General features: G+C 46.5%; 2 protein-coding genes across 2 annotated transcripts in view; both read right to left on the bottom strand.

Moving 5' to 3' along the window:
* Positions 1-1043: 1043 nt before the first annotated feature.
* On the bottom strand, positions 1044-5136 carry LOC104934011 (beta-galactoside alpha-2,6-sialyltransferase 2). Its single transcript, XM_010749570.3, has 5 exons — positions 3945-5136; positions 3754-3851; positions 3517-3618; positions 3273-3447; positions 1044-2266 (listed from the first exon to the last, which is right to left on the bottom strand). The coding sequence occupies exons 1-5, from the start codon at positions 4552-4554 to the stop codon at positions 2022-2024; spliced, it is 1230 nt and encodes a 409-aa protein (XP_010747872.2). The 5' UTR covers positions 4555-5136; the 3' UTR covers positions 1044-2021.
* Positions 5137-5219: 83 nt separating this feature from the next.
* Positions 5220-15283, bottom strand: part of LOC104934002 (uncharacterized) — a 30521-nt gene continuing 20457 nt past the window's right edge. The window contains exons 7-16 of the mRNA XM_027276459.1: positions 13309-13476; positions 13057-13227; positions 12876-12968; positions 11239-11371; positions 8450-10593; positions 7514-7591; positions 7315-7432; positions 7146-7225; positions 6816-6920; positions 5220-6703 (exon numbers count right to left, since the gene is read on the bottom strand). Coding sequence (XP_027132260.1) covers positions 6593-6703; positions 6816-6920; positions 7146-7225; positions 7315-7432; positions 7514-7591; positions 8450-10593; positions 11239-11371; positions 12876-12968; positions 13057-13227; positions 13309-13476 — 3201 coding nt within the window. The 3' untranslated portion in view covers positions 5220-6592. The remainder of the gene's footprint in view (positions 6704-6815; positions 6921-7145; positions 7226-7314; positions 7433-7513; positions 7592-8449; positions 10594-11238; positions 11372-12875; positions 12969-13056; positions 13228-13308; positions 13477-15283) is intronic.

The raw sequence follows: 15283 nt of genomic DNA, 5'->3' as shown, positions 1-15283 counted from the left end.
GATCACGTCACACTTTGATAAGAGTCAACAGAATACCACCTTTAATGTTTCTTTACTGGAAACAAACTCCACATGAAGGTCAGATAAGGTCCTGTTGGACACATTAAATATTTTAACACAGGCTGAATGTAGACGTGACATCGAGCACATGGAAGACCGAACAAGTCGTGAAGCTTGCACCACGGATGTCAGCAGAGTTCAGATCCTTTTCAGAGTACTCTGTATCTGCCTGTTGGTCTTCAAGTCCAGCAGGCAGCTAACAGGACCGAGACGGTGAATATGTAACGTCTGGAATAAAATGACACTTCCTGTTTCACAAATAAAAGCACTCATTGTGCAGAATGGATAGAATATAATGTTATAATATAACATGGTCTTTTTGAATCATGATGTCAGATGATTAATCCTGTTAACAGTCTGTCTGGTTGTTTAGCTTGATGCTCGCTCACTTCAGCACTAACAGAACACTACATGTTATTTATAGCTAACGTAATCATGCTCACTCATGTTCTGTCACGTTACATGACATCATCAGACAAACATGTCAGTGAACAAACATGTTAGAAGATATAAAGACATCAAACAGCATGTGTGAAGTCAACATCTGCTCTCAGATCAGCCTGAAGGAACATCACACTTTAGGTTTGCACACTTCCTGTTTGACTGGCTGTGACGAGCGACGCCTCAGCTGCCTGGGTTAGGGTTAGACATATGGCTTTAGATCAGCAGAAGATGATGAGGGGCACTGACTATGACAACTTTACTTTATTCTGAACACTGTTCAGAACTGTTTGTGAACAGATTTTTTTTTTGGCATTTTCAAGCTTTATTTTGATAGACAGCTGAAGAGTGACAGGAATGTGGGGAGAGCGCCACAGGTTGGAAACCTGCTCTGCTGGATGCCGTACGGCATCGTCGCCATGACGGCCACGCTCAGCCGGCCCGGGGTCATCGGCCCAAATTTAAAAAAATAAAACAGGAAACACAAACACAGAAAGTAGCAAAGGAGAATTTCAAAATAAAACATGAAACACAGACTTCAGTTTGGTTTGAACTTATTTTACTTGACAGTTCAACACGCTGACAGGAAACGTGTCGTTCTCTGAATCACCGTGGTAACAACACATTAACCAATTAGAATTATGACCAACTGTCATGACCAATCAGAGCGTCCTGAAACCCTCTGATCGTGGTCCACAATGGACCGTGCTGAACCCCTCTGATCCTGGTCCACAGTGGACCATTCTGAACCCCCTCTGATCGTGGTCCACAGTGGACCATGCTGAACCCCTCTGATCCTGGTCCACAGTGGACCGTCCTGAACCCCCTCTGATCGTGGTCCACAGTGGACCATTCTGAACCCCCCCTGATCGTGGTCCACAGTGGACCGTCCTGAACCCCTCTGATCGTGGTCCACAGTGGACCGTGCTGAACCCCTCTGATCGTGGTCCACAGTGGACCGTCCTGAACCTCTCTGATCGTGGTCCACAGTGGACCGTGCTGAACCCCCTCTGATCCTGGTCCACAGTGGACCGTGCTGAACCCCCTCTGATCGTGGTTCACAGTGGACCGTGCTGAACCCCCTCTGATCGTGGTCCACAGTTGACCGTGCTGAACCCCCTCTGATCCTGGTCCACAGTGGTCCGTCCTGAACCCCCTCTGATCGTGGTTCACAGTGGACTGTCCTGAACTCCTCTGATCTTGGTCCACAGTGGTCCGTCCTGAACCTCCTCTGATCGTGGTCCACAGTGGACTGTCCTGAACTCCTCTGATCCTGGTCCACAGTTGACCGTACTGAACCCCCTCTGATCCTGGTCCACAGTGGACCGTCCTGAACTCCTCTGATCGTGGTCCACAGTGGACTATCCTGAACCTCCTCTGATTGTGGTTCACAGTGGACCGTCCTGAACTCCTCTGATCTTGGTCCACAGTGGTCCGTCCTGAACCTCCTCTGATTGTGGTTCACAGTGGACCGTCCTAAACTCCTCTGATCGTGGTCCACCGTGCTGAACCCCCTCTGATCATGGTCCACAATGGACTGTGCTGAACCCCCTCAGCGTGACCTTGCCCCTCTTCAGCTGGTCTGGTGGACTCTGGTTGATCTTCTGGACCAGCAGCTTCTCGTACAGCAGAGGGTGGTAGGCGCCCAGCGTGCAGGCGTCGTCGTGGTAACGCTCATAGTAATGACACAGGTCGGTTCTGCGGATGGACGGGATGAACTCGTACACGCTGACCTCACCACACAGTGACATCATCAACAGGAGACCTGAAACAGACAGGGACATGTGACATCATCAACAGGAGACAGGAATATGACTCCCCAACTCTGTTAGCTCTGCTAGCTCCCTGTTAGCTCCCTGCTAGCTCCCTGCTAGCTCCCTGTTAGCTCCCTTTTAGCTCCCTGTTAGCTCCCTGCTAGCTCCCTGTTAGCTCCCTGCTAGCTCTGTTAGCATCACTGACTCTTGGTTTTTGTTCGTCCTCAGTTCTTCCGCTGCTTCCTGACTTTGTTCCACTGTGATCAGCTGACTGAGAACGGACACTCCTTCTCAAAGACCATTTTGGTCCAGATGAACCATCGAGCACCGGGCCCCCACCGGACCACCCGGTACCAGCCCAAGACTGCTAACGGGTGACACCACTGCCAGAACCAGTATGCCTGACATGGACAGAACCAGTGCTGACATGTCCAACAAAACTGATGCTGCCGAGCCACCTGAGATCACCTGAGACCTCCTCCTGGAGGTGTTTAGTTTGTCCATTGTGGACTACAGTAGAAACATGGTGGGTCAACATGGTGGAATCAGAGTCATGAAGGTCTTACATGTGGACCGATCCACAACCAGAAGCAGAAGTCCTACAGGTGCCATCAGGTCCAAAGCAGCACATCTGATTCCCAGAGACAGACGAAAGATCTCCAATAAATAATTTAACTCTGTTAGCTGTAAACACACCAGCTGCTAACAGCATGGTAGCGCCTGGCTAACGTTAGCTAGATAGCTGTGTTCTGATTGGACGGATCACAAGTTGACCCATCTGATCTGTAGGAGGTTTAATGACCAGCATGATTCTCTGTAAAACTGAGCACTCGAGAATAAAATCAGTGTTTGAAAATTTGAGTTTGAATCAACTCTGTTTATTAAAAATAAAAACACGCTGCTTCCTGTTTCACACGCGTTCAGATGGTTAGCAAACAAAGTTTGATTTCTTTGATCATTCACAAACTTAAATTTTATTTGTTTTTGTGTTTTGTGTAGTAGTTGTGTAGTCAGTACCTGTGAACCCTGACGAGGGTGGGTTTGGCTGGATCCGGTCCTCGGTGTGGTCTTGAATCAGGTCCCACAAGCTCCAGATAAATCCTGGGTGGAGGATGTAGAACGGCTGCTCAGGTCGGAGGCGACGCCGTTCAACGTATGCAGAGAACAGATCGAAGTCCGGCTTCTCGAACCACTGAAGAGAAACAATGACAATCACGACATCGAATCAGCAGCATGATCAGTCATCAGAACCAGAGCTCACCTTGGTCAGGTTGAAGGAGTACGGAGCCGGATCCCAGACCAGCAGAGTGACGTTCTGATACAACGAGCTGCTGTTGAAGTGATGTTTGGGCCGAGCCATGATCTGACGAAGGAGACCGTTTAAACATATACACAACATACAACAACATATATACAACGTATACTCAACAACACACACACACATACATATACATATATACACACACACACACACACACACACATATATATCCCTGAACCTGGGAGTTGATGATGCGGATTGTAGTCTTTGTCCCCACATCTCTCTCGAAGCCTTTGGTGGGAGCGGCGTTGAAGCGAAGAACTGCATCATGGGAATCTGAGAAGAACATCAGCAGGTTCACGCTGTACCTGAACCTGAACCCACATCACACTCAATATGGACCCCCAGGTCCTGATTCTGTGGACTCACCAATCTCCATCCCCAGTGAGGAGTTCAGGATGGCTCCGGCTGACGTCACCACAGCACATGTCCTATACTGAGATGTCTGGAGCTCCTGCAGGGGCAGTGAAGGCACCAGACGGGCCCAGCCCAGACCGGAGAACGGCTCCTCTGTCCCGTCCACGGTCCGGATCCTGGTCCTCCTTTTTAACTCACAGTACAGCTGCAGACCAGACCTGCGCCCCCCCCTTAGACCACCGTACGTCACTTGGTGCCTGTTAAAGCTCAGCTGGACCTTCAGAACCTTCTGGAGACGAGGGCTCAGCATCCCCACTGACAGGTTCCCGGTCCAGAGTCTCTGCAGGATCTCCAGAGACTTGGACCTGGAGTAGACCTTAGACCTGGACCTGTAGTCAGTCCTCCGTCTCCTCCAGTCCTTTTCCTCCTGTCCAGCAGGTCTCAGGGACCCCCTCTGGGAGACCAGGCGGCGGGTTTCGGTCCAGGTGAGTCTGGACTTAGCAGCCGACCTGGACCAAAGCGGTGATGACGACCTGAGGTCCAAGAAGTGACAGAGCAGGGACAGGAAGAGGACGAGCCAGACCAGCAGGACCAGCAGCAGCCACGTCCTGTACAGCTTCATACTGGATGCTGTCAGTCAGCGCCAGTCGACACACTTGCTATAGTGTTCGGCTGATTTAAGGAGGTGGGTCCAGGCTTTGATTGACGGCTGCTGTGCGTTACCTGTGACAGGTGTGAGGCTCTTATGGGCCAGTGTTCCCTCCCTGCTGACTGTCAGGATCAGTCTGTCCTCCCAGAATGCCGTGCTTCATCTTCCACAGCGAGCTCCAAACTTTCCTTTTATTCTCTGCTGTGGGGTTTGGAGGGTCTGCTGCGCTCTGATTGGCCACCTCGGTCTTTCTCACGGGGACACAACACACAGGGCAGTTACCGTGACGACCACCATAATGCTGTGGATAATGCTGCGTTCAGGTCACGTCTCACGGACCGTAAATACGAGCTTCAGAGGGAGAAAAGAACCAGTGAGGAGTTAACTGAAGGTCTGAAGGTTGGACCGGGTCCCAGAGGGACTGTGGGAAAGAACATCCACTGTGAAAGAGACTGGGCTGTTTGGATCTGAACAGAACCAGAACAGAACCTGAACAGAATCTGATTACTGTTAAGATCAATTAATGTTTAATAAAACTAGCTTTTGATCTCTGAGCTTCAGTGCTGAGTTCAGCAACTATCAATCAGATATCAGTGATCGATACATTGGTCTGACTCGACAATAAAAACAGACTGAAAGATGTTTGATGAGTTTATTATTGAGTTTCTCAAACAAACTGATCAATAAACCCACTGAGCCGCTACATGTTGATCAACTGATACCCACATCCTGATCAATAGGCCACAAAAATACATTAAAGTTTCCCAATCAGAACCAATGAGAACAATATTCACAAACACAATTTGAAAAATGAAGAAATTCTGCTTCAACTTTAACAAGCAGCAGGTTCCCAACACTGCGTCTGTCCATACTGGACCAGCGTCAATGTTCCGGTCCACATGAATGTAAAGAAGTTGTCGATATAAGCGGAGTTTTTTTGTCGTTTGCAGCGCCACTCACCAATGAGCCTTGCATTCAGAAACTGAAGAATTTCTTTGATGCAATCAAATGAAATTTAAAAACTTTGACAGCAAAAACATTTTTCCTTTGACGGACGGTGACAGCAGCAGCTGATCACGTCAGGCGGCGTCCTGAGATCATGACTGTCCGGATGATGCGAGGCGCCCGTCTACCTGCATACACCTGACCCCACTGCGTAAAGATGGCAGGATTTTACATCCCACGAAAAGTCAAGAAACAAACACCGAGTCCTGACTCAGGTGTGTCTTCACACATGGCCACGCCCCCTTCAGGTACCTGAATGCAGTCATAAAAAGTGGGTGTGGCTAGATGCTGCTTCATTCCTCTGTTTGTTTTGTTCTTTGATGGTCTTTAAAATGTTTTCAAACAGCCCAAAAAAACAATAAGACGAACACGAGGAAACATTCAAGACAACAACACAGAGAAAGTGAATGAAAACACCAACAATCAAAATAAAGTTAAAAATCTCTGCTGCTGACCCGGGATGAACCAGTCTGACCCGAGAAGAACAAGTCTGACCCGGGATGGACCAGTCTGACCCGAGAAGAACAAGTCTGACCCGGGATGGACCAGTTTGACCCAGTCTCTCTGCTGTAGTCCAGTCTTTGGGGGAAAGAGCGCCTCCCGGGTGTCAGAGAAGAGGTAGTGCCACAGTTCACACAGATGGAGCAGCTGGATGTCAAAGAGGCAGATGTAGTGTTTGCTTGAACACACCTGGAGGGGCAGGTGGGTGGAGTTAACCACATGACCTTTTGTTTGAATTTTTTTGATTGATTTTGAGATTCACATCATTGTTGATTTTTCTTATTTTCCAGGTTTGTTATAGACAAATAATTGACAAGCACAGTGGTCACATGTCCGAAAGTTCACAGGTCTGAAGAGTCATGTCACATGCTGATGTTTGTTTTGGTTAGCTCCACCCGTCTGATGCTGCATGCAGAGTCAAAACAAGTGCTGATTGTCGGTCTGTCTGTTATGGTGCAAATGAAAACACCGAGTATCACCAAAAGATCCAACCCGGGTTGGAGTGTCACTGCTGGGCCAGCAGGGCACTCCGGTTGGCCTTCATCTTCTCCAGGCGTTTGGAGAGGTGGAGGTTACTGACCTCCAGCTCATCGATCCGGTCCAGAGCCGAGCGGAGCTGCAGGGAGACAGGACCAGAACAACCCAGTTTAACAGACAACGGAATCAGAACAAGACAGTTTAACAGGAGACAGAATGAGAACACAGTTTAATGGATGTTGTTGTCTCACCTCTCTCTGAAGTTTTCGCTTCTCCACTTTCAGCTCATCTTCGAGCTTCTCTGCATTTTCTGACGCCAACTTGTATCGAGTCACCTGACCTTCCAGTCGGATCACCTGAGTTAAAAGAAACTTTGATTATTTTAGATTCGCCTCTTCGTGTCATCTTTTTTTTAACAATCACGTCTGACTCCTGGAAACCAACAAAGATAAGGATGATGTCTGCATATAAATGAAACCAGTGTCTTTACACTGATGACGTCGCTTTCTTTTAAAAGATTAAAAACTCTTTCAGGCCGTGTTCCAAACCATGAAGTAAATTATGAATGTGTCCAAACTCACGTTTTGTTCCAGAGTCGTGACTTCCTGTTCAGATTTCACCAGTTTGAACTTGAGATCACTCATCTGCCTGTTGGCGTCTCCTGAAAACAGGAAATTAAACTTCAATCAGAAGAAGAGGAAGAGGAAGAACAAGAAGAAGAAGAAGAAGAAGTTTTTGGTTGGTATTTACTCTGAAGGTCCAGAAGATGAGAATCCATCCCGTTCTCTAGACTGCCCCCCTCTGGATTCTGGACTCCGTCAGTCCCGTTCTTCGGCCTCTGATCCAGTTGAGACTTTAACAGTCTCACCTGCACACAAAGAAAGACTTGAAGAAGATTCATTTTAATAAACAATGATTTTTTAAATCAACAGTCATAGTCTGAAGTCACCTCATTTTGTAAACTCTCTCTTTCTTCAAACAGCTTCTTCAGCCGGAGTTCTGAAACACAAAAAAACACCGTGTAGACCTCTGGATCCAGATCAGACCACAATGAAGACCTACGGATTCAGACCACAATGAAGGGAATAATTGCCTGATTTGTTTGTTACATCATTACCATGGAGGAAAAACTTCCTGCTTAAAATCAATAATTTCCAACCTCAACCTCTCAAAGTCTTGGTCTTATCTTGGTCCTGGTTTAGGTGGTCTTGACTACAACACTGTGTACTTGATGTTTTTGTGGAGTCTGTTAAAACTGACTTAATGAACCTTCATTATAATTCACATTAACAGGAAACTGAAAGCTGCAGTCAGCGGCTTCATCTTCAAACATTTATGGACTGAATCAGAAACACAAAACAAAAGCAGTAATCAAAATATTTAAATTAATTATTCATCAAAGAAACAAACTAAACCATTCATAAACAGTCTCTGAATGTTTTAATGTGATTTCACAAGAAAGTCTTCAACAAATCAAATTGGCTCCCAGCAGAAAACTACAAAAAAGCTACATTTTACAGTCAAATGATAAATCATGTTTAATCAATCAGAGAAAATCAGAAATTTTAAGTTACGTTTTATCCTGTTTGATTCCCACCGGATAAACACTGAAACTCTGAATTATTGAGTTACTCTTCAGTTCTTGTTTAAACAAACGTGAACCAACGCGTTCAGAGAGCCTCAGGGGTTCTGGTCGTTACGTTTGGACTGAGTCAGCCCGGATGCTTCCCCCATTTCACTAAATATCAAATTATTCCTTTAAAATATAGACAAAGTTAAACTAAACTCACTGACTTCATTAAAACCCCCCAGAGAGCCGCACTACATGTGCAGTACAGAGTACAGTACTGTATATAGTGTACTCTACACAGTACAGTGTGTCTTATGAGATCTTGCAGTCCGTTCTGTGTCTGTCTTTCTTGAAGTCCAAACTCAATCCTTTCTGTCCTCTAAAGTGAATTACTTTCACATCTTCATCCTCCATCACTGGTTGTTGTTGCATTGCTGGTTGCTGTGCTGCCTCCTCATCAACTTCCTCACAGCTGTCCATGTCTCCAATTGACAGTTCCTCCAGTTCCTCTGATCCCGTTGACTCATTACTCTGTCGGTCCTCAGCGACTCTCCCTGCTCGTTGGTTCATCAACACCAATTCTGGAACAGCCATGGCCTTGATTTCATCTGCAGTCATTTCCAGAAGCCTCCTGAACTTTGAACTCTGACCAACATGAGAGTTGGTGGACAATGTTCGATACTTTTTGAATTGCCTTTCAACAACTTCCTCGACAGGAATGACAGAACAGCTTTGACTTCTACCAACAGTCTCTCTTTGTTTGTTTGTTTTAGTACCACCTTGATGATTGACTGCATGATTTCTTGACGAGGACACCAAAGACAGATGTGACCCAGACTCAGCTTCAGGTTCAGCAAAGTAAGATTCAACAAAAACAAAATCAGAGCAGCTCGTCACCATGAAGTTACTCTGACTTTGTTTTTCTTCTTCTACTTCAATAGAAGTGACCGCAGGCTTTTCTTCTGGAGACGATTCCACCTTAAATTCACGAATATTTAACATGACCTCAGAGGTATTTTCACTTGGGGGAGGATCCTGAACGTCTTTACAAACTTTCCTCGAGTCCACTGAGGCATCATTAGTTTGCACGCATGGAAAAGATCTTGAGATTGCAGCTGCCAAAACCTGATTTTCAACCAACCCTCTGAGCATGCTTTGAATTGTCTTTTCTAAGACACTCCGGCCCTCCGGAGTCTCAGCCGGGACAAACGGTGACAGAGTTGATTTCTGTGTTCCTCTCTGGTTGTTACATTGTTCAGAGTTTCTCTGAACGTCTTGATCAGCATCTCTAACCGGTTCCTCTTCAGAAGTCCTCCAGTTCTCAAGTTTCTCAGGTGAACCAGACATTCCCCCAACAATTGCCTGCTCTGCTGGTAGAAACACATTGAGCTCTGATGGTTTGGTTTCAAGGTTTGGACTAAGCTTGGTCTTTAAGACTTTGTCTTCATTTATGGTACTTTGCAAATTCTCTGAAACTGTCTGTTGATGGTGTACTTCAAGACTTTGAGAGATCTTAATTGTCGTTGCAACCATCTCATTTTCTACCAAATTTGTAACAACATTTGAGTCTTCTTCTTTAAAACCTTCGCCATCAAGTTCGACCATGTGGTCAACAAATTCATTTTCTTTCATACGGTCCGCTGATGTCGGAGTTATAAATTCATTCATTTTATTTTGGTTTGCACGCAAAGCTGGAACATCAGGCATAACTTCCCCTCCTAAGCAGCTTACATCCCTGCAGGCATTCACGTCTTTGTCATCAGCAGCAGACGAACACTTCAGCGCAGAGTCCCTCTCATTTCTCATCACAGCTGAAACATCTACTTTTTGTTTGTCTTGAGTCAGAGCATCTTGTTTGACAGCAGCCGCAATACTCGACACTATCACCTTGTTTCCCAGTATGATGTCTTTTACAGGTCGAGGTGGAACAAGTCTCGATTTTGGGACTTTTTGGGCTGAAGTTCTGCAAACAGGTGAAACCAAATCACCATGTTTATCCCGACTCTCAGTTCGATGTACCAGCACGAAGGAGCGCTCCATTTCAGTCACAAGGACATCCTGGTTTGCCGGTACAGATTCCCTGTGAGGTTTGCTTCTGCCTTTAAGGGGCTGATCATTAAAGTTTAATCTTGGCTCACACATTTCAGCAGCACTTCCCCTCTCCGTTTTCTTCTGTTGTTTTTTAACTCCTTCATTTCCAAACAAAGATTTTCTATCCCGTCTGACATCTGGTGGCTTCCTCCTAGCCTTTTTTTCACTTCCTTTGTTTCTTGGTATTTTCCTTTCTCCCTCAGTTCTGCCTACAGGTTGTTCCATCGTGACCTGTTTATCGAACCTGTTCACTAGTTTGACAGCTCCTGGTTTTGTTTGGTCACTGGTGGAAATGACGCTTAGTGACTGGGAGATCCAGTGGCTGAACTTCCTGTCATCCTGTGGGGCTTTGCTGCCCTCTGCTGGCCCTGAAAGATCATGAAGGAGATGTTGGAGGACCGTTCACAGTGGACAGAAAAGTGAAAGACAGAGGATTAAACTTTAAAGATGTTTGGAATTAACCCGAGCCGATGAGACGGGAGACGAATCAACATCTTGATCAGAAGAATTAAAGAAGACTTCCTGTTCGACTTTCTGCAGGTCGATGCTGAATTTTAAAAAATCCAACAGGAAAATATCAAATTCATCATCACGGAATTAAAGACAATTATTAAGATCATGCATTAATCAAAGGAACATTTAACGATCATGCATACACATAATTCATTTAGGTTAATTCATTTATTAAGTTGGTTTGATCGTATTCTGTTTTTAATTCATGAAAGTTCAGTTTGTCAAAAGTATTCATGTGTTCACATGTTCACAATTCAGTGTGATAACTGATGTCATCCTAATCAAAAGTTTGATGGACAAAATCTGAAAAAAAAATTATCTCAAAGAAACTTTGAAGAAATTAGACATCTGAATTAATTTAATGTTCTGTTACTGTAGTATTTTGACTGTAGCTGCAGTATTACTGTAGTATTTTGACTGTAGCTGCAGTATTACTGTAGTATTACTACTGTAGTTGGTTGGTTACTGATCAAACATGTTTGGGTGTCGTTAATTCTTACCCAGCATGCTCTCTCTGCCACCATGACACGGCTCCTCAGCCAATCGGGTGGCAGATTGTGCGCTGACATCATCCTCGCCCCGTCCTGTCTCCCCATTGGTGGAGAGCTCAGGAGAGACGACGACTCCATGTTTCTGTTCGGGAGAAATCAGATCGTTAATGATGGTTAATTAACATCAGCTGGTTGTGAGCGGGAGGAGAAACATGATGAGTGTTCAGGTGATGATGATGACGTTAGGTGACATCACACAGGTACAGGAAGTGACATCAGGACTTCCTGTGAATACCTTCAATAAATCTGTGAGTCGGACGACTTTGTCTCTGAGCCGATCACGATCGATCCGAACGATGTCAGAGATTTCTGTCTGCCTCTCTAATGCCTGAGAGGAGGAGGAGGAGGAGGAGGAGGAGGAAGAAGAAGACGTGAGGAGGAGGAAGAAGGAGGAAGAGGAGGAGGAGGAGGAAGAGGAAGAAGAAGACCATGAGGAGGAGGAGGAGGAGGAGGAGGACGAAGAGGAGGAAGAGGAAGAGGAAGAGGAGGAGGAAGAGGAGGAAGAGGAAGAGGAGGAGGAAGAAGAAGAAGACGAGGAGGAGGAGGAGGAGGAGGAAGAAGAAGAAGATGAGGAGGAGGAGGAAGAAGAAGACGATGATGAGGAGGAGGAGGAGGAGGAGGAGGAGGAGGAAGAAGAGGAGGAAGACGAGGAGGAAGAAGAAGAGGAGTAGGAAGAAGATGAGGAGGAGGACGAGGAGGAAGAGGAGGAGGAATATTTGAAACATTAAATAAAATGAAAATAAATTGGACTGAAATCGTTTTAATATTTAAATTTCTTAAAATAATTTTATACACAACATCTATTAAGATCTGTTTTTAATGTTTTGGGACAAACTGCTTCCTGTTCGGATTCGGACCGAGCTGTCTATCTGACACCACAAGAACCTGCTGGAGGTCCTGGTTCTGTGGAGAACCAGGTTCCAGGTTGGTTCTGTGGAGAACCAGGTTCCAGGTTGGTTCTGTGGAGAACCAGGTTCCAGGTTGGTTCTGTGTTTAAAGCTCGGCTCTCTCTTATCTAACGTACCGCCATCTTCTTCTCTTTCCACTGCAAAACCTCCTGCAGGTCTGAAACCTCCTGAGAGTAAGTACTGGACTTCAACCGAAGGTCAGACACCTCCTGAGGAGGGAGGAGGGAGGAGGGAGGAGGAAGGAGGGAAGGAAAGGAGGGAAGGAAAGGAGGGAGGAGGGAAGGAAAGGAGGAGGAGGAGGGAAGGAAAGGAGGGAAGGAAAGGAGGGAGGTGGGAGGAGGAAGGAGGGAAGGAAAGGAGGGAAGGAAAGGAGGGAGGAGGGAAGGAAAGGAGGACAGGAGGATGGACAGTGAGAAGTATGCGTGGTGAGCAGAAGAAGAACAGAGTTAGTCTGTTTACAGGGGAAACAGGAAACTGAGTTTCTTTTCTTCTTCTTTGGTTCATAAATGTCATGACAAACAGTTTTTGATTTCAGATCCAGGACAGAGGGTTAGAGTCATGAGACGTCACAAAGATCTGAGAACTGAGTTCACATCATGGTAACCAGGGTGTCACTAACGAGGTTTAGACCCTGTGGTTCTGTGGTCCGGCCCTGACTGAACAGTGCTGTGGACTGACCGTCAGCAGGTCTTCGGTCTGTCTCAGAGTTTCTTTCATCTCTTTGAACTGGAACTGAAGAACCGTGTGAGCCTGACGCCCACGCTCCAACTCCTGGAATACAGAACCAGAACCAGCAGGGGTTAATCAATCGACCAATGACTCAGTGAATCCTCTGATCTCCATCAGGAGCCGGTCTGACCTTGGTCTGGTCTTCACAGTGTCGCCTGGACTCCCACAGCAGCTCCTCCATGTCGCTCAGCTCCTCCTTCAGCGTCTCCACCTGAAACATCAGAGTCGACTTCTCGTTGTGCAGCTGAGCGTTCGACACCATCGCACGCCGGTACTTCTCCTCCGCCTCGGACAGAGAGTCCTGACCCACAGAGGGTCAAACACAGCATTAATATTCACGAACTCCATCATGTCATTGCATCATCAGAAATCATGGACTGACCTTCATGTCTCTGATCGACGCCTCCGTTTCCACGGAGAATGACGTGTCACAACTTCCTCTCCGAGATGAAGCTCCGCCCAGAGACGCGAGCGTGGCAGCAGAGAGTGTCGATGCTGCCCTCGAACCCTGAGGAGGAGGAAGAGGAGGAGGAAGAGGAAGACGAGTACAAGGAAGAGGAGAAGGAAGAGGAAGACGAGTACAAGGAAGAGGAGGAGGAAGAGGAGAAGGAAGAGGAAGACGAGTACAAGGAAGAGGAGGAGGAAGAGGAGAAGGAAGAGGAAGACGAGTACAAGGAAGAGGAGGAGGAAGAGGAAGACGAGTACAAGGAAGAGGAGGAGGAAGACCTTCTTCCTTCCTTCCTTCCTCCTCCCTTCCTTCTCCTTCCTTCCTTCCTTTTCCTTCCTCCTCCCTCCCAGCCTTCAGATCTCACGCGGGTGTCTGGCTCAGCTCTCGAGCTCCTCACAGGGCGAGTTCGCTCGTGCAAGCCATTCGTGTTTTCCCTCTGAGTTTTCCCCTTCCCCCACCCATCTCTTTCACCTCCTCCTTTTCTTCTTCTTCTTCTTCTTCTTCTTAACTCATGTTTATTCTTGTGAGTGTGGGTTTTCTTTTTTTTGCTTCTACTTCTTTTTTTTTTTTTTTTTTTTTGTGTTTGGCTCCTTAGGTTAAACAGGTCTCCATGGTAATTTTTTGCAGTCTATAATATCTAGTGGGATTGGATCTAGTGTACCCCCTGTTTTTTTTTCGTCCTTCCTCTTTTGTCGTTCGTTGCAGTGGTACGTGCCCCCATCGATGTCCACCTCCCTCTGTGACGTTTTCCATGTTAGACCCTGGCTGTGGATTGAACCTCTACGTTAATGTACCACGCTTCCGTCCCTTTTGCCACCTTCTTCCTTCCCTTCCTTCCTCCTTCTCCTTCCCTTCTCCTTCCTTCCTTCCATTTTCCTTCCTCTTCCCTCCCAGCCTTCAGACTCCACGCGGGTTGTCTGGCTCAGCTCTCGACTCCTCCACAGGGCGAGTTCCGCTCGTGCAAGCCATTCGTGTTTTCCCTCTGAGTTTTCCCCTTCCCCCACCCATCTCTTTCACCTCCTCCTTTTCTTCTTCTTCTTCTTCTTCTTCTTAACTCATGTTTATTCTTGTGAGTGTGGGTTTTCTTTTTTTTGCTTCTACTTCTTTTTTTTTTTTTTTTTTTTTGTGTTTGGCTCCTTAGGTTAAACAGGTCTCCATGGTAATTTTTTGCAGTCTATAATATCTAGTGGGATTGGATCTAGTGTACCCCCTGTTTTTTTTTCGTCCTTCCTCTTTTGTCGTTCGTTGCAGTGGTACGTGCCCCCATCGATGTCCACCTCCCTCTGTGACGTTTTCCATGTTAGACCCTGGCTGTGGATTGAACCTCTACGTTAATGTACCACGCTTCCGTCCCTTTTGCCACCTTCTTCCTTCCCTATCCTTCCGTCCCCCTTCCCTTCTTCCTTCCTTCCTTCCATTTTCCTTCCTCCTTCCCTCCCAGCCTTCAGATCTCACGCGGGTGTCTGGGCTCAGCTCTCGACCTCCTCACAGGGCGAGTTCAGCTCGTGCAAGCCATTCGTGTTTTCCCTCTGAGTTTTCCCCTTCCCCCACCCATCTCTTTCACCTCCTCCTTTTCTTCTTCTTCTTCTTCTTCTTCTTAACTCATGTTTATTCTTGTGAGTGTGGGTTTTCTTTTTTTTGCTTCTACTTCTTTTTTTTTTTTTTTTTTTTTGTGTTTGGCTCCTTAGGTTAAACAGGTCTCCATGGTAATTTTTTGCAGTCTATAATATCTAGTGGGATTGGATCTAGTGTACCCCCTGTTTTTTTTTCGTCCTTCCTCTTTTGTCGTTCGTTGCAGTGGTACGTGCCCCCATCGATGTCCACCTCCCTCTGTGACGTTTTCCATGTTAGACCCTGGCTGTGGATTGAACCTCTACGTTAATGTACCACGCTTCCGTCCCTTTTGCCA

Source organism: Larimichthys crocea, unplaced genomic scaffold, assembly GCF_000972845.2.
Source record: "Larimichthys crocea isolate SSNF unplaced genomic scaffold, L_crocea_2.0 scaffold380, whole genome shotgun sequence".
In the NCBI taxonomy this organism is placed as follows: Eukaryota; Metazoa; Chordata; class Actinopteri; family Sciaenidae; genus Larimichthys; species Larimichthys crocea.
The sequence above is the reverse complement of the archived record's forward strand: the minus strand, read 5'-3'. Positions and strand labels throughout refer to the sequence as shown.